Below are 18,488 nucleotides of genomic sequence, written 5' to 3' on the forward strand. Positions count from 1 at the left end.
AACTGTTTAGGATAGTCAAGACAGAAGCAGACTGTGAGGGACTCCAAGAAGATCTCACCAAACTCAGTGATTGGGCAGCAAAATTTAATGTGGATAAGTGTAAAGTAATGCACATTGGGAAAAATAACCCCAGCTATACGTACAGTATGATGGGGGCTAATTTGGCTACAACAAATCAGGAAAGGGATCTTGGAGTTATCGTGGACAGTTCTCTGAAAACGTCCACGCAGTGTGCAGCGGCGGTCAAAAAGGCAAATAGGATGTTAGGAATTATTAGGAAAGGGATAGAAAATAAGACACAGAATATCTTACTGCCCCTGTACAAAACTATGGTATGCCCACATCTTGAATACTGTGTACAGATGTGGTCTCCTTGCCTCAAAAAAGATATTTTGGCCTTGGAAAAGGTTCAGAAAAGGGAAACTAAAATGATGAGGGGTTTGGAACGGGTCCCATTTGAGGAGAGGTTAAAGCGACTGGGACTTTTCAGTTTAGAAAAGAGGAGACTGAGGGGGGATATGATAGAGGTATATAAAATCATGAGTGTTGTGGAGAGGGCCTATAAAGAAAAGTTATTTATTAGTTCCCTAAATAGAAGAACTAGAGGACACCAAATGAAATTAATGGGTAGCAGGTTTAAAACTAATAAAAGAAAGTTCTTCTTCACACAGCATGTAGTCAACCTGTGGAACTCCTTGCCAGAGAAGGCTGTGAAGGCTAGGACTATAAGGGTATGTCTACACTACTCCGCTAGTTCGAACTAGCGGGGTAATGTAGGCATACCGCACTTGCAAATGAAACCCGGGATTTGAATTTCCCGGGCTTCATTTGCATAAGACGGGCGCCGCCATTTTTAAATCCCAGCTAGTTCGAACCCCGTGCCACGAGGAGTACAGCTAGTTCGGATTAGAAGGCTAATCCGAACTAGCTACTCGGTGTCGCGTGTAGCCGCGCTGCACGGGGTTCGAACTAGCCGGGATTTAAAAATGACGGCGCACGGCTTATGCAAATGAAGCCCGGGAAATTCAAATCCCGGGCTTCATTTGCAAGTGCGGTATGCCTACATTACCCTCCTAGTTCGAATTAGGAGGGTAGTGTAAACATACCCTAATAGAGTTTAAAGAGAAGCTAGATAATTTCCTGGAGGTTAGGTCCATAAAAGGCTATTAGCCAGGGGATAAAATGGTGTCCTTGGCCTCTGTTTGTCAGAGGCTTGAGAGGGATGGCAGGAGACAAATCGCTTGATCATTGTCTTCGGTCCACCCTCTCTGGGGCACCTGGCGCTGGTCACTGTCGGTAGACAGGATACTGGGCTAGAAGGACCTTTGGTCTGACCCAGTACGGCCGTTCTTATGTTTTGTTCTTATTTAAACATTTCTAAAAGAAAAAAAACTTGTGAAACTCATTGCCACTGTCACTGAGGGCAAGATTTTAGTAGCAATCAAAAAGGATTTGATATTTACTGGGATGAGAATATCCATAAAAGGAATAGTGATAGAAATGTAGCCGTGTTAGTCTGGTGTAGCTGAATCAAAATACAGGACTATGTAGCACTTTAAAGACTAACAAGATGGTTTATTAGGTGATGAGCTTTCGTGGGCCAGACCCACTTCCTCAGATCAAATAGTAGAAGAAGGAAGTGGGTCTGGCCCACAAAAGCTCATCACCTAATAAACCATCTTGTTAGTCTTTAAAGTGCTACATAGTCCTGTCTTTTGTTTCATAAAAGGAATATTAATCCTAATGCTTCAGGATATAAATCAATCATGAATTGCTAAAGAATATGAAGAAATCTTCCCTACTGGCAGATTATTCATACTTGTAAAGCACTCTTCTCTGAAGCAACTTATGCTGACTGACCACTGTTGGAGATAAGATACTGGCTAGATTTACCATCTGACTGATCCATTATAGCAATTTATATATATATATTTCTATATATCCCTACACTTTAAAATTATGGAGTACTCCAGATGCCAAGTTGCAGCTAGCTTCCCATGATCAACCTCATTATGTAAAAGAATAAAGTGTACATAATATAGAAAAATTTGCATAAAGATTTTCTTTTTAAACTTTTGACCTTTTCTTAATTAAAGACAGCATTCAGAACAAATAAAGGTAAAAAATTGCCCTAACTTAGTTCCATATCTAAACTGAAATCATTAAGTTAGAAAGAATTCTGTCCTTTAGGGGGTGCTTATGCTGTAATATTGAAAATGTAGATTTAAAAATCAGTATGTATATTAAAAGTGTGTATAGTACATTTTTAATGTTCTCCAGGGTTTTAGAGCCATCCATATAAAGGAGAAATTTTGATAAGCGGGGAAGTAATGTTAGTACATATTGCTATAAAGGATATGGCAGACCTTTGCTTTATGTAGGTTGTGTATTGGATTATGTTCTAGATTGATAGATAGATGCAATAACATATTGGTTTGGAGGACAATAGTGGTAACTTTAAAAGATATTTTCAAAAATTAGCAAGATTGTAATATAATGCTAAAAGACTTCAGGCATTATTTCACAACTGAAACTAAAATAATGGCTTATATGCAATTATTTTTAGAAAATATGCATTACTGAACTGGTATTTAGGAAACACAGGTTCCAACTCTACCACTGGCTTAATATATGACCTGGAGCAACTCACTTAACCTCTTTTCCTTGTGACAGGGTCAGGCCAGGGAGCTGCTGCAGAGAGGGGAAAAGGCAATCCAAAAGGGAAAAATCCTGTGAGAGAAGCAGAGAACTGCAGCCCAATTGGATACAGCTGGGAGGGAGCTGGCTCAGGCTAATTGGGGCCAGCTGACTTCTCTGCTGTCTGTCTAAAGGCCTTTAAAAGCCTCACCAGTTGGAGGCTGGGGAAGAGAGGGAGATGACGAAAGGAAGGTGGTGGAGAGGCAGAGAGGAAGTAACTGGAGAGAACAATTTTGACCAGCATTAGGTAAAGGCAGCTAAGGAAGGAGCCTGTGGACACCTGGCCCGGGCACCCTACCATTGAGACCCGCTGCAAGATCCCCTAACTCGGGGGGGCTAAGGGGAGGAGGCCTACCCAGTAGTGGCTTGGGGAAGAGGTGCCCTTGTCACACCTGGTGTCAGAAGTGGGATTGCAGCTGTGAGGCCTCACAGCAACCCAAATCTAGCCAAGTTGGCCCCTCGCAAAGCAAAAGTACCCATAGAGGACCTGGTAAAAGCACTGGTGCAGGCCACGGCTGCCCAACAAGAGGCTACTCGGGTAAAAGCAGCTGCCCAGCAGGAGTCGGTGCAGATCCAACAAGAAACTACCCAGTTGTTGATGAGCCAGGTAGCCCAGGACAGGGCCACCCTGCAGGAGGTGGTGAATCAGCTGAAAGCCCTGACAGTCCAGGTACGTGATCAAGATGGGGCCCAACCCTTACAGGCCAATTTCTACTTACACAAAATGACAAAAGATGATGAGGTTGAGGCCTATCTGTTGGCCTTCAAAAGGACAGCTCAAGCTCAGTGGGCCAGCATTTTGGCCCCTTTTCTGAGTGGGAAAGCCCAGAAGGCATATCTTGACATGGCAGAGGAAGCTACATCCGACTACCCCCAGCTGAAAGCTGTGATCCAGGCACGGGCTGGGGTCACGGTCGCAGTGAGAGCCCAGAGATTTCATAACTGGCAATATTGAGACGACCAGGGCCCCAGAACTCAGTTGTTTGATCTGGTCCATCTGGCCCAGAAGTGGCTGCGTCCTGACATCCACAGCCCCGAAAAGATTATCGAGGTGATCGTCCTTGACCGGTACATGAGGGGTTTACCCCCAGACCTTCGGGAATGGGTGGGCCAGAATGACCCCGCGACGTTTGATGAGCTGGTGGCTCTCATTGAGAGACGATTGATGGCTAAGGGACTTTCCTGCAGCCCCAGAGTCGAGGTGCAGTGGAGCAGAAGGTCCACCTTTACCCCAAGACCCCGGGCCCCTGAAGTTTCTGACAGAGTCCAGACAGGAAGAAAGGAGGCGGAAGAGCGAACAGGATGGGCAAAAGACCTTGGGGTCTGGATGGGAGAGGGCCAGGGATCAAGACCCAACAGCCCAAAACAAAAGGGGTTGTCCCACCCAGGTTAGAGATGTTATGCCTGTGGGGAGATAGGGCATATTGTGGTTCAGTGCCCCAACGTAGACGAGCCTATGCAATGTGACCTGGGGAACCTACAAAGTGTCCTAGTGTCCTAGGTGGGCCCCCATCAGTATACCCAACCCATGAAAATGAATGGGGTGGAAACCACCGCCTTAGTAGATTCCGGGAGTGCAGTTACGTTGGTCTCAGGGAAGCTAGTGGGGCAAGACCAGCTAACTTGAGCCAAGTACACTGGGGTATCTTGTGTACACGGGGATACTAATTATTACCCCACCATTCCTGTGGAAATAGAAGTACAAGGGCGGGTTACAGAGGTAACTGTGGGGGTGGTCCCGAAGCTCCCCTTCCCGGTGGTCATTGGACAAGACTTCCCCGGGTTTAGTGACCTGCTACCATGGGACTGGGGGGAGGAGGATAGCTCTCTCCCGGCCTTCCATGAGTTCTCCCAGGACCTGTTCTCAATGCCTGGGGAACCCCGGAAAACCCAACAGGAGAGAAGGGCCACAAAAAAATTGGGGATGAGGATCTTGATCCAAGGTTGGAAGCAGGCACTGGTAGAGGGGGAGGCCTACCCAACTACTAGAGCAGAAGCCCCAGGACAGGATGAGCCTGAAGTAGGACCCAGCTCATCAGGGGAGGAAAGAGGGCTAGGTTCCCTGGAGCAGGTGAGATCCCCAAGTGAGACCTTTGGGCAGGATCAAGCCAATGATCCAATATATCAGAATATCCGTAAGGAGTTGGTTGAAGTTAATGGGGTCCCAGTGGAGGGGAGGAACAAGGGCACTGGGCCCTACTATATAATCAAGGAGGATCTTCTATATAGGGTAGCTCATATACAGGGCCAAGAGGTGGAACAACTCTTGGTACCCCGAGAGCACCGGGGGGCAGTACTGGAATTGGTATACAGTCATCTATTTGGAGGACATCTAGGGGTGGATAAAACCCTGGACCACATTCTTCAGAGGTTCTTTTGGCCTGTGATCTATGTAGAAGTCCAGAGGTATTGTGCTTCCTGCCCGGAGTGCCAACTACATGGGCCCCGACCACACCTGAGGGCCCCATTAGTACCCCTACCAATCATTGAAATCCCATTTGAACAGATTGCTTTGGACATAGTTGGCCAACTAGAAAAGTCTGCCCAGAGCCATCAATGCATAATAGTTGTAGTGGACTATACTACTCGATACCCAGAGGCAGTGCCCCTCCGCAACACCCTATCCAAGACCATCGCTAAGGAACTAATTCAAATCTTTTCTAGGGTAGGGATTCCTAAAGAAATCCTAACAGACCAAGGGACCTCCTTTGTGTCCAAGCGTATGAAAGACTTGTGTACCTTGCTTCGCATACGGGCCCTGCGGACCTCAGTATACCATCCTCAAACCGATGGTCAAGTTGAACGGTTTAACAGGACCCTAAAAAGTATGCTTAAGAAAGTGGTAAGCCGGGATGGCAAAGATTGGGATATGCTACTACCCTACCTCATGTTCGCGGTAAGGGAAGTTCCCCAAGCTTCTACTGGCTTCTCCCCGTTTGAACTTTTGTATGGGCGTAACCCACGGGGCATACTAGACCTTGCTGAAGAGGCCTAGGAGGAACAACTCAACCTGGGGAGAAATATAGTTGATCATGTGCTCCAAATGAGGAACAGGATAGCCAGTCACCCCCATAGTGTGGAAGCACCTAGAAAAGGCACACAACAGGTCTATTACAACCGGCGAGCAACCTCTCGGAAGTTCCAGTTGGGAGACCGGGTGATGGTGCTAGTGCCAACTGCAGAGAGTAAGCTCCTAGCCCAGTGGCAGGAGCCATATGAAATAATAGAAGCAGTGGGAGAGGTAAACTATAAGGTTCGCCAGCCTGGCCAGCGAAAGCTTGAGCAAGTATATCATGTCAACCTGCTGAAACCCTGGCAAGACAGAGAAGTGGCATTGGTTGCACTGGGGCCACCACCCCAAAGGGAAAACCCACCAACGTGGATGGAAATATCTCCCGAGCTGACTCCGGACCAACAGGCCGAAGCAGCCGGCATGATTGAGCAGAATCAGGATGTGTTTTCGACAGAACCGGGTAGAACTACGGAGGTTTACCATGACATCATCACAGACCCCGGGGTGAAGGTGCACGTTAAGCCATACCGGATACCCGAGGCAAAACAAAAAGAGGTCCAAGCTGAAGTTGAGAAAATGCTGAAGCTCGGAGTCATTGAGGAGTCCCGTAGCCAGTGGTCTAGCCCTATTGTTATGGTGCCCAAGCCAGATGGAAGCCTTCACTTTTGCAATGACTTTCGAAAGTTAAACGAAGTATCCAAATTTAATGCCTATCCCATGCCAACTGGGTAAGGCCCGATTTCTATCCACCCTTGATTTAACCAAGGGTTACTGGCAGATACCCCTAGCACCAGGGGCCAGAGAAAAGACAGCCTTTTCAACTCCGGAGGGTCTCTTTCAGTACACGGTCCTCCCTTTTGGTTTGTATGGGGCTCCTGCAATGTTTCAAAGGCTCATGGACAAGCTGTTGCGGCCCCATGCCAAGTATGCAGCTGCCTATTTGGACGATGTTGTTGTCCACAGTCCTGATTGGGACACACACATTCAAAAAGTAGAGGCAGTATTGGAGACATTAAGGAGAGCGGGACTTACGGCGAATCCCGCAAAGTGTATGATTGGGCTGGCCGAGGCCAAATATCTCGGGTATATCGTGGGAAGAGGGGTAGTGAGGCCCCAGCTCAACAAAGTGGATGCAATACAGAATTGGCCCCGAACAACCTGGAAAAAGCAGGTCAGGGCATTTTTAGGGTTGGTTGGATATTACCGCAGATTCATCCCCAACTTTGCCTCCAGGGCCTGCCCTCTGACCAACCTGACTAGAACTTGTGGTCCCGACATTGTAAAGTGGACCATGGAGACGGAAGAAGCTTTTAAAGATCTCAATAATGCCCTCTGCGGCAAGCCAGTTCTCATAGCCCCTGATTTTAAGAAGGAGTTTATCCTGGAAACCGATGCCTCCAAGGTAGGACTGGGAGCTGTGTTGTCTCAAATGGTCAGAGAAGAGGAGCACCCAATACTGTACCTCAGCAGGAAGCTGCTGCCGAGGGAACGAAACTAAGCTGTGGTAGAAAGGGAACGTCTCGCGGTAAAGTGGGCCATGGAAAGCCTTCGCTACTACCTCTGTGGGCAGAAGTTTACCCTGGTCACCGATTTTGCACCTCTGCAGTGGATGCACCAAAACAAGGGCAGAAATTCGAGGGTTACCCGGTGGTTTCTGTCCCTGCAGCCCTTTCACTTCCATGTGCAACATAGATCAAGAACCCAGCATGGGAATGCAGACGGGTTGTCAAGGGTGCATTGTTGTCCGACCCAAGTAACCCAGCCCCATAGAGTTGAGCGGGGGGGGGGGGGATGTGTGACAGGGTCAGGCCAGGGAGCTGCTGCAGAGAAGGGAAAAGGCAGCCCAAAAGGGAAAAACCCTGTGAGAGAAGCAGAGAACTGCAGCCCAATTGGATGCAGCTGGGAGGGAGCTGGCTCAGACTAATTGGAGCCAGCTGACTTCTCTGCTGTCTGTCTAAAGGCCTTTAAAAGCTTCACCAGTTGCAGGCTGGGGAGGAGAGGGAGAGGACGAAAGGAAGGTGGTGGAGAGGCAGAGAGGAAGTAACCGGAGAGAACAATTTTGACCAGCATTAGGTAAAGGCAGCTAAGGAGGGAGCCTGTGGACAACTGGCCCAGGCTCCCTACCATTGAGACCGGCTGCAAGACCCCTAACTCGGGGGGCTAAGGGGAGGAGGCCTACCCAGTGGTGGCTTGGGGAAGAGGGGCCCTTGCCACATCCTCTTTTTCTCATCTTTTAAATTGGGAGTAACAGTGCCTACTTGCATTTGATAAATGAGCTGAGATCCTCAAAAAGATAATGCTTTAAAAAGTTCTGTTACATTACACAACAGATCATTACTCTTGGGCATGCAGGAAGGACAAACATGCAAAATTTTAAAGAGGTTGATTCTAGCAGGAAACACATGCATAGGCACCATCCATGGAATACTAGTATACCCACTTATGCTGTAAACACTAATCATTTCAGCTCTTCTTTATGTGTATCTCATGCACACAATCCTGTATACTCCGTGGAAAGCTTTACTTAATTTCTTCTGGAAAGTCTCAGGATTCTGTAACAAAGTAGATGTTTTCTGTAGTAGTTTCGGATTAAATTAAAAATAGGGGTTTTATTTAATTAAATATGGAATTTATCCTTGTTCCATTTGATTAATTCCATGTATTCTATGCTGCTACTAATTTAATGTGCTACAGAATTTTGTATGAAAACAAATATCTGCATTGTAGAAGTAATTGGGAAGGAAGCTGAGAGCTCTGTTCGTTAGTTAAGGGACAGTCGGAGGTTTGGGACACATGGGAAGCAGTATGAGATAAACAAGTTAGCAGGTTCTGTTAAAATGATAAGGAGCAAAAGAGTTAATTTATTAACATTTAAATTATTGTAACTGGATTTCAAAATTTACATTCCATTGATAGGTTTAGAGCAGGTCGCAAGCAAATCATTGCTTCAGGCTCTCTGCAAACTAAGGCAGACAACACTACATTGGTTTTACCCTCAGTTCATCTTTGGAAGGCCTTAAGCTGAAAACTTTTTAAAGGAATGAATACTTTAGTTATAGAATACAGTTCTGCAGCAAGTTTCTTAGCCATGCAATCACAAAATACTTGGGATCTTTGTGATATATATAAAAAAAAGTCATTGTAAACATTTTTACATATTTCTGTGTTCCTCCTCTATAGGGGTATGTCTACACTACAGCACTAATTCGAACTAACTTAATTCGAATTAGTTAATTCGAACTAAGCTAATTCGAACTAGTGCATCTAGACCTAAAAACTACTTTGAATTAGCATTTTGCTAATTCGAACTAGCATGTCCACATTGAGTGGACCCTGAACCGGGGTTAAGGATGGCCGGAAGCAGTGCCAGCAGGGCATCAGATTAGGACTTAGAGCGTGGAGATGCTGTCTCAGGCTAGCCGAGTGCTGTGCTTAAAGGGACCTGACCCCTACCCTGGACAGACAGTTCTCAAGGGTTCCCCACTCGCTTGTCTAATTCGATGAGGGACAGGAAAGCAGTCCTTGCTTGGAGTGCCCTCAGTGCCCACACTCGGCACATCACAGCACTCGGCCATCAGCCCGGCTGCACTTGCCGCAGGCTGCCATCCGGAGGGGGGTCAATCGAGGGGCTTCAGAAGAGCTTCCACCCCGAGGAGCCCACAGAGCCCTCCCCATCGGGGGCTTGTACCCCATTCCTCCCTCACCTCCTTCCACTTATCCCTCCCTAGCCCCCCTTCCTCATGTACATAATAAAGGACACGTGTGTTCAAAAATAGAAACTCTCTTTATTGAACAAAACTCGGGGCGACTGGGAAAAGGAGGTGGGAGAGGGGAAGAGAGAGGGTGGGAGAGGGCAGGGCAACTAAAATGATCAGGGGTTTGGAACAGGTCCCATATGAAGAGAGGCTAAAGAGACTGTGACTTTTCAGTTTAGAAAAGAGGAGACTGAGAGGGGATATGATAGAGGTCTATAAAAGCATGAGTGGTGTGGAGAGGTGCATAAAGAAAAGTTCTTCATTAGTTCTCATAATATAAGGACTAGAGGACACCAAATGAAATGAATGTGTAGCAGGCTTCAAACTAACAACAGAAAGTTGTTCTTCACAAAGCAAATAGTCAATCTGTGGAACTCCTTGCTATAGGAGGCTGTGAAGGCTAGAACTAGAACAGAGTTTAAAGAGAAGTGAGATAAAGTTATGGAGGTTGGGTCCATGGAGTGGTATTAGCCAGGGGGTAGAAATGGTGTCCCTGGCCTCTGTTTGTGGAAGGCTGGAGATGGATGGCACGAGACAAATGGCTTGGTCATTGTCTTTGGTCCATCCCCTCCAGGATACCTAGTGTTGGCCGCTGTCGGCAGACAGGCTACTGAGCTAGATGGACCTTTGGTCTGACCCAGATCGGCCATTCTAAGCTCAGGACTCAGGGTCGGGGTTCTCAGTGGACCACCTTGATTTTCATGCAAACCTGCTCCTGGGTGGCCAGGCTGGCAGCTCTCCTGCCCTAGCCGGCCACTTTCCTGTGCCTAGTGCGGAGGTCGTGGATGAGGTCCACGATGTCCGCACTAGACCAGGCGGGCGCCTGCCTCTTGCGGACCTGGGCAGGCTCCTGGAAGCTGCCAGCCTGGTCCCGGGAAGAGGCGGAGGGCTGGGTGGCAGCGGGTGGCTGGCTCGAGCCGTGCCAGGTGCAGGGTCTGCTGGCTGGGTGCTGGCAGGCTTGCACCTGGCACGGGCACCATAGCCAGCCCGTGCCCCTTTAAGAGGTCCGGGGCCGGGAGGGGGGTAGACGAGTTTCCCTGGTGGTGCCCAGAGTGGCCACCAGGGCAAGCTGGGGAGGGCTAGCCTCCCACTAGTTCGAATTAAGGGGCTACACAGCCCTTAATTCGAACTACTTAATTCGGACTAGGCGTTAGTCCTCGTGGAATGAGGTTTACCTAGTTTGAATTACGCACACCGCTAGTTCGAATTAAGTTCGAACTAGCGGTTTGTATGTGTAGCGCCTATCAAAGTTAATTCGAACTAACGGCTGTTAGTTCGAATTAACTTTGTAGTGTAGACCATACCCTTTATGCTTTTAGCTGGTTATGTCCCTCTGAGGTCTCATAATTTTAAATTCTTCTATTTTAAATTGTTATATATATTTGGTTTGTTTGTATGTTCTTGTGAACCGCCTTGAATATTTTAAATAGAAAGGCGGGGTAAAAATATTTAAATAAAATAAATAATTTCTTTCCTAGAAACAGTGTGAGTTCTCAACTGTAGGACGGAGGGTGAATGAACAATAGAATCATAGAATACTAGAATATTAGAACTGGAAGGGACATTGAGAGGTCATCAAGTCCAGTCCCCATTCCCGATAGATGTTTACCTAACCTGCTCTTAAATATCTCCAATTATGGAGATTCCACCACCTCCCTAGACAATTTATTCCAGTGTTTAACCACCCTGTTAGGAAGTTTTTCCTTATGTCCATCCTAAATCTCTCTTGCTGCAATTTAAGTCCATTGCTTATTGTCCTATCCAATTTGTCCACATGTTACTTGAAATGTAGTTCCTGGAACTGGACATAATTGAGCCCTAATGAGCGCAGAGTAGAGCAAAAGAATTACTTCTGATCTCTTTCTCACCACACTCCTAATGCATTCCAGAAACATGTTTGCTTTTTTTGCAGCAGTGTCACACTGTTGACTCATATTTAGCTTGTGGTCCACTATGATCCCTAGATCCCTTTCTGCAGTTCTCCTTCCTAGACAATCACTTCCCATTCTGAGTGTGTGAAACCGATTGTTTCTTCCTAAGTGGAGTACTTTGCATTTGTTCTTAAACTTAATTCTATTTACCTCAGACCATTTTTCCAGTTTATCCAGATCATTTTGAATTATGTCCCTATCCTCCAAAGTACTTGCAGCCCTTCACAGCTTGGTACTATCTGCAAACTTTATACGCTTATTATCTATTCCAGTATCTAAAACAATGATGAAGATATTGAACAGAACTGGTCCCAAAACTGACCCAGCCAATTATGTACCCACCATCTGCACCATAAGTCCTTAGTTCGGATTAACTGCTACACCTCATTCCACAAGGAGTTACTGCATTACTTTATGCTTATCCACATTAAATTTCATTTGCCATTTTGTTGCCCAATCACTCAGTTTGGTGAGATCTTTTTAAAGTTCTTCACAGTCTGCTTTCATCTTCACTATCTTGATTAGTTTAGTATCATCTGCAAGCTTTGCCACCTCACCGCTTACCCCTTTCTCTAGATCATTTATGAATAAGTTGAATAGGATTGGTCCTAGGACTTACCCTTGGGGAACGCCACTGGTTACCCCTCTCTATTCTGAAATTTACCATTTATTCCTACCCTTTGTTTCCTGACTTTTAACCAGTTCTCAGTCTTGAAAGAATCTTCCCTCTTATCCCATGACAACCTAATTTACACAAGAACAAAATCAGGACTATGTAGCACTTTAAAGACTAACAAGATGGTTTATTAGGTAATGAGCTTTTGTGGACCAGACCCACTGCCTCAGATCCTGCGCAAAATCTTGCCAGTCTAGACGCACCCCTTGAGTATGCTAGGATGCATTTCATCAGGCCCTGGTGAATTGAAGACCTTTAACTTCTCTGAGTAATTTTTAACTTTTTCTTTTCCTCTTTTTAACTTCTAAGCCTATCCCACTTCCACTAGCATTCACTATGTTAGGAATCCAGTCACCACCAATCTTCTTGGTGAAACCGAAACAAGTCATTAAGCACCTCTGCCATTTCTACGTTTTCTGTTAGTGTTTCTCCCTCTTCGAGTAATGGCCCTACCCTGCTGTTTGTCTTCCTCTTGCTTCTAAAATTGTGATCTGTGTCAAAGCACCCTATTTCTTCAGAGAATAGCTATTGGAAAGATACCTATTCTAGCAGATTCACCACTCTTGAAAAACTGAGGCTCCTCAAATAAATCTCTAAATCAAAACAAGAGTTAAGATCATAATCAGCAGTAAAAATATGCACCAGGTTAACTGCTTTTTGAACAATAACATTGAACCTTTTTTGTGAAGGAAAAGCAAAAGCATGTTTATGTAATATAAAAGAAAAAAATAGGTGTCACAAAGACACTTTTTTCGTATTTTTGAGGGGTAGGGGAGGACACTTTGCTGTGTTGGCCATTCCTGGCCCAGAAATATCATACTCTGTCCATCCTGCTGAGGGGGTTGGATTGTTAGCATAAATCCTGGGGAAATTGGTTGGTGGTAGGAGGATAGATGAGGTGTTTGGAAGTGCAAAAATAATTACATTTATTACATTTTATACATTTAAATGTACAAAAGTACATTTACTACAATTTTGCAATTTTTCATATTATTCTTTGTTAATAGTGTTAATTCTTCTTTGAGGGTATGTCTAGACTACATGGCTCTGTTGCCAGAGCCATGTAGATTAGTTTACTAGACATACCCAAATGAAGTGGCGATTTAAATAATCGCCTCTTCATTTAAATTAAAATGGCTGCCGCGCTGAGCCGATCAGCTGTTTGTCGGCTCAGCGCACTAGCCTGAATACTCCGCGGTCGACATCAAAGGCATTTGTTGATCGCCCCGGTAAACCAACGATGGAGCTATCTGTCGATAGAACTTTTTTGCATCTTGACGCAATGCCAAATGCCCTTGTTTCTGTTCCCGCACAAGTCTGGGTGAGGGGTCATTGGGTGACACTTTCCTCATATATTGGAAGGAACCAATGTATGAGTTACATTACACTTTCCCACTGATCTGTGTTCCAAGAGTTCTGCACAAGATCCACTCCGATGATGCCCAAGCCTTTCATATGTCTCAACATCTTTCGCAGAGCACTCGAATGGTACACCAATTTCAATGCACATTCTACCCAATGCTACTGCAACTTCCCCAGCTTTCCTGAACAATGTGGCCCTTAAAGACATCTACTGGGCAGCTACTTGGTCATCCAACCACACTTTTGCCAGGCATTATGCCATCATGCCTCAACTTGCAGTTGATACAGCGGTGGCTACAGTCCTATCTTCGACCACCAAGTGGTAACTCCAAATCCTACCACCCACAAGGAGCACTGCTTTATTGCCATCAACAGTAGAGCACCCACAGGGACATCACTCGAAAAAGAAAAGGAAGTTACTCACCCTGTGCAGTAACAACTGTTCTTTGAGATGCGTGTCCCTGTGGGTGTTCCATGACCCTCCCTTCCTCCCATCTACTTAAGAGTCCTGTCTACTCAGGCATAGACAAGGAACTGAAGGGGGGGGCTTGGGCTGCGCACGGGAGGTTCCAAGACACGAATAGCATGAGGCGCCTCTTGTGCATGCGCAGCCCAACTGACAACTGCTTGAAAAGCTCCGATCTGTGGCTCCGGGTCAACCCATCACCAACCGTGGAGCATCCACAGGGACACACATCTCAAAGAACAGTCATTACTACACAGAGGCTGTGTCTACATTAGCATCCCTTTCCGGAAAAGGGATGCTAATGAGACACTTCGGAATTGCAAATCCACGGGGGATTTAAATATCCCTCGTGGCATTTGCATTTACATGGCTGCCGCTTTTTTCCGGCGCGGGGTTTTTGCCGGAGAAAAGCGCCAGTCTAGACGCGATTTTCCGGAAAATAAGCCCTTTTCCGGAAGATCCCTTATTCCTACTTGAAAGGGATCTTCCGGAAAAGGGCTTATTTTCTGGAAAATCGCATCTAGACTGGCGCTTTTCTCCGGCAAAAACCCCGCGCCGGAAAAAAGCGGCAGCCATGTAAATGCAAATGCCTCAGGGGATATTTAAATCCCCCGCGGATTTGCAATTCCGAAGTGTCTCATTAGCATCCCTTTTCCGGAAAGGGATGCCAATGTAGACACAGCCAGGGTGAATAAATTCCTTTTATTAGCATCTGGTAGCACCCACATTATGCATAGATATTTTCCAAAAATAAAAGAAGACACAGTCCCCACCTTGAAGAGTATACAGACTAAAATATGCTGTCTTCATCTATATTCCCTCTAATCATTTTCCATCCATGAACAGAATAAAATGTTTATGTGCACTGAGACGTGTAAATGTGCACCACTGGTAGAAACAAAAAAATTAGTTGTGGTCGCTCTGCTAATTATCTGGGCAGCATTTGGTTCTCTTCTGCATGACCACACAGTGTGGGTGCTACACAGCTTAAGGAAATACTGGTCTTCAGGTGTATGGATTTTTATGTGTGCATATGCTTGTATACTCCTGTAATTATAAAATAGAATTATTGGGATGAAAACGATTTAGCAGTAGCCTAATTTGGGCTTCTCTGCTGGCTTCAAACTTAACATGGGTTTAATAAAAATTCTACCCTCTTTGATAGTCGTCTTTGATACCTGTAAATTATATCCTTATGTTTCACAGTGTTGTGTTCTTGTTGTTAGGTGTGTGTTGGGAAACACTACCATCTTGGCTGAGTTTGCTGGTGAAGAAGAAGTAAACCGTTTCTTAGCACAAGGCCAGCCACTGCCACCCACCTCCAGTTGGCAGTCCAACACTGGAACCAGTCAGACTCGTATGGGCTCCACAAGCAGCTCTCATGGATTGGTGCGGAATGATGCAGGCCACTGGAATACTCCCTGCCTGGGTGGCAAAGGGAGCAGCGATTTGCTCTGGGGTGGGGTCCCTCAGTACTCAAGCAGCCTTTGGGGACCCCCCAGCACCGATGATGGCAGGGTTATTGGCAGCCCAACACCTCTGAATACTCTGCTCCCAGGTGATCTTCTCAGTGGGGAGTCCATCTAGGAAAGGAGAGAAACAAAGTGGAAATAACAATCATCAGCACTAAGGAAAAAAAATGTAACCCTTTCCAGTCCAGGGCTTCACGAAGAATCCAGCTTTAACAGATCAGACTGGCAGCCCTTTTTAGTACCTCTGTCCAATCTCCAATATGAAACTGCAGAAGTCCTTGTGAACTGTTAATGAAACAGTATGGACTACATTTGGTCAGTGTCACATGCTAATGACAGGTTTTATTTTTTTCATGGCTTTTTATTGTATGTCTTTATGTTTGTATGGTGTTTTTTAAAAACGAAGTATAAAAGCTGCTTAGAATAGGTCTATCATGAAGGGCACTTTTCAGAATTTGGGCTGGAAAGGGTTATTTTATCAACTTTAAGGGGAGGGGAAAAAAGAAAGCCTATTTTAAATGAGCCTGTGACTATTATGCACATTACCAGAGGCGGACCCAATAATCAGAAGAGAGTGGAATGTGATATTCATCTTTGGTACAGAAAAGTAATGAATTCGAATGGTAACTATTGACTGTACAGGTTGAATTGGAGGGTGGGGATGGGATATCCATGTCCAGTGCTCCTATGGATCTGCCTATGCACATTACCCTTGTTTCATTACTTTTTCATGTCATTTTTTAAAAATCCCCAAAAAATATAAAAAGTAAAAAAAAAAAAAAAACACATATCAAACATGCAAATACTTGAATCCAGCAGGCCAATAACAAAATGTGAACACTTTCTAATATTACACTTCCAGGTTGGCATCAATACACAGAAAACAGGCTCTAGGAATTTTTTTAAAGTTCATACTATGTGTTGGAACAGGTATGTGTGTGTGAGCGAGCTTGTGGGTATGTGTGTGTGCGTGCGAGCCCGTGTGTGATTTAACAAAAGGGTGATTTTTTTCTCTTATTCAGTATATGCTTTTTATTTGCTCATTGGTCAAATGTTTAATTGTTATTAGCTTCTAACTTTGCACTGAGTGTTTGCAGCCCTTCTTGTAGCTAATCCCATATGTTAAAAAAAAAATTGATAGGAAGGGCCAGCGACAATTCATGTGTAAATGTTTACTCAAGGACTCTTATTGCGTTTTAAAAATGACAGTGTGTATCTCTGGAGAATAATGTGTAAATCTACCTTTAGCGGCTTTTTATTGTGGACTAATGCAAGAAAATTATTACCGGAGTATTGCACCGTTTTCCATTCGGAATTTAAAGTTTTAAGGAAATACTCCTGTTGAACTGTGGCCATAGATGTTTGTAAAGAGTGGATAGTCCCCTGCGAGCAGGAACACAAACAAGCACTTGGACGCAGTTTTCACCGCTTTTGAAGGAGTCAGGAATTTTGGCTCCCACCTGTTTACAGACCTTTTTTTTTTTTCTCTCCTTCAAACTTTAAAATAAAAAAAGGAATTAAAAAAAAAGAAAGGAAAAAAAGACTTCCCTCGTAAAGAACCCTATTTTCAGAATGAAGATATGCTACTTCAGAGCTCTGGGATTGAACAGTGTTGTTGTATTACCCTTTTCTTTGGCCATTGCTGTGTAATATTTTTTGTTGTTGTTTTCTTCTTCGTCAAAGTGGCGAAAACTTTGTGATCACTATCTTGCACATGGTGGAAGATGTCTCAGGAAAGCCGGGTTTCCCGAGGAGCAACTCCACACCATTTCATGTATTTTTAAACCCAACTCCTAGCACTGAAGATATTATTAAAAAAAATAAAAAAAATAAAAAGACAGAAGAAAATACCTAATCTAATGTGTAGCAGTTACATATTTACCAAATAATGGACTCAAAAGAAATAGATGTTTGAAGAGTGCTTTATATATTAAAAAATTGCTTTATGTTTTAAAAAATGATCAATGTTTTTGATTGTTTTGAAAGGAAGAAAGACAATTGAATAACATACCCTTCAAGTATGTTTTAAAAATTATATGAACATTGTGCTCCCTGCCTGCTTGGATCAGGAAACTTGTGCATTACATTTTTTATTTTATTTTTTTTGGAAGATTAGCTTTTTAATGGTTTTATCAGATAAAAAGGGTCCTGCAAGATTGCAAATCAACAAAAGCTGGTTTTATAGAGGATCATGAACTATGCACAAACTGGGTTCAAGACTTGTTTTTTTTTCTCAAGTTTTAGTAATGTATTTAGCTAAATAACCTTTCCTCAGAGTAATTGCATCTCATTGCCATTACACGCATTCTACATATATATTATATATATATATATATATACACACACACACACAAAATATGTATGTGTGTATGTGCGTGTTTCCATACAGTAGATAAAATTTTCCATGCTGAAGCTTAGCATTGAGTTGTAGAAAAACTCCTGATATTTTAAAATTGGCGATGGAAGTTAAAAAAAATTGTTTTTGTTTTGTTTTTGCCTTTCATTTGGAATTAATGTCTGTAACTCTGAGATTTAAAAACAAAGTTTGTGGCTTTTAATGTTACTTCTCCTCATAGAATGTGATTGTTAAAGAACATGCACCGAAAGTTGCTTTCAAGAGTACGAAGATTCTTTGAAACTTAATAAATTGCAGTTTTTTTCTTGGCTGTTCAAATAAATGTGTATTTTTTAACACAGAGGATATGAAAGGATTTTGTAAAATGTCAGTTTATTTCATGAAGGAAGTTTGACCCTTTCAATATTAATGAACAGTTAAAAGTACAAATTATTTCCATTATTAGTCTCATCTTTTCAGGGTATGCAAAGTGATGACTACACTCTCATTTTACCAAAAATGCTTTGTATTCCACATTAGGAATGTGTGGTTTATAAAAAAGCAGTTATCACATTTTTTTTAGAATTAATTTGCTTTGACTTCTTTTATTTATCCGTGCTTTTGTTTTTCTCTTAAAATGTTGTGGCCGAGTTGATTTTAGTGCTTCTGAAAGTAAGAGTAGAAGCAGAAGTAAAGGGAGCTCACTTCTCTCTGCTATTCTATCTCGATAGTCTATTATTTTATTGCTAGACTTCTCTCAATTAAATACTGCTACTCATGT

At 44.0% G+C, this 18,488-nt stretch overlaps 1 protein-coding gene across 7 annotated transcripts in view; it reads left to right on the forward strand.

Moving 5' to 3' along the window:
* Positions 1 to 18,036, forward strand: part of TNRC6C (trinucleotide repeat containing adaptor 6C) — a 344,243-nt gene extending 326,207 nt beyond the window's left edge. For all 7 annotated transcript variants that reach the window (XM_075903558.1, XM_014573581.3, XM_075903557.1 and 4 more), the window contains one exon: positions 15,127 to 18,036. In XM_075903558.1, coding sequence (XP_075759673.1) covers positions 15,127 to 15,487 — 361 coding nt within the window. In that variant the 3' untranslated portion in view covers positions 15,488 to 18,036. The remainder of the gene's footprint in view (positions 1 to 15,126) is intronic.
* Positions 18,037 to 18,488: the final 452 nt, after the last annotated feature.

Source organism: Pelodiscus sinensis, chromosome 20, assembly GCF_049634645.1.
Source record: "Pelodiscus sinensis isolate JC-2024 chromosome 20, ASM4963464v1, whole genome shotgun sequence".
Classification (NCBI taxonomy): Eukaryota; Metazoa; Chordata; order Testudines; family Trionychidae; genus Pelodiscus; species Pelodiscus sinensis.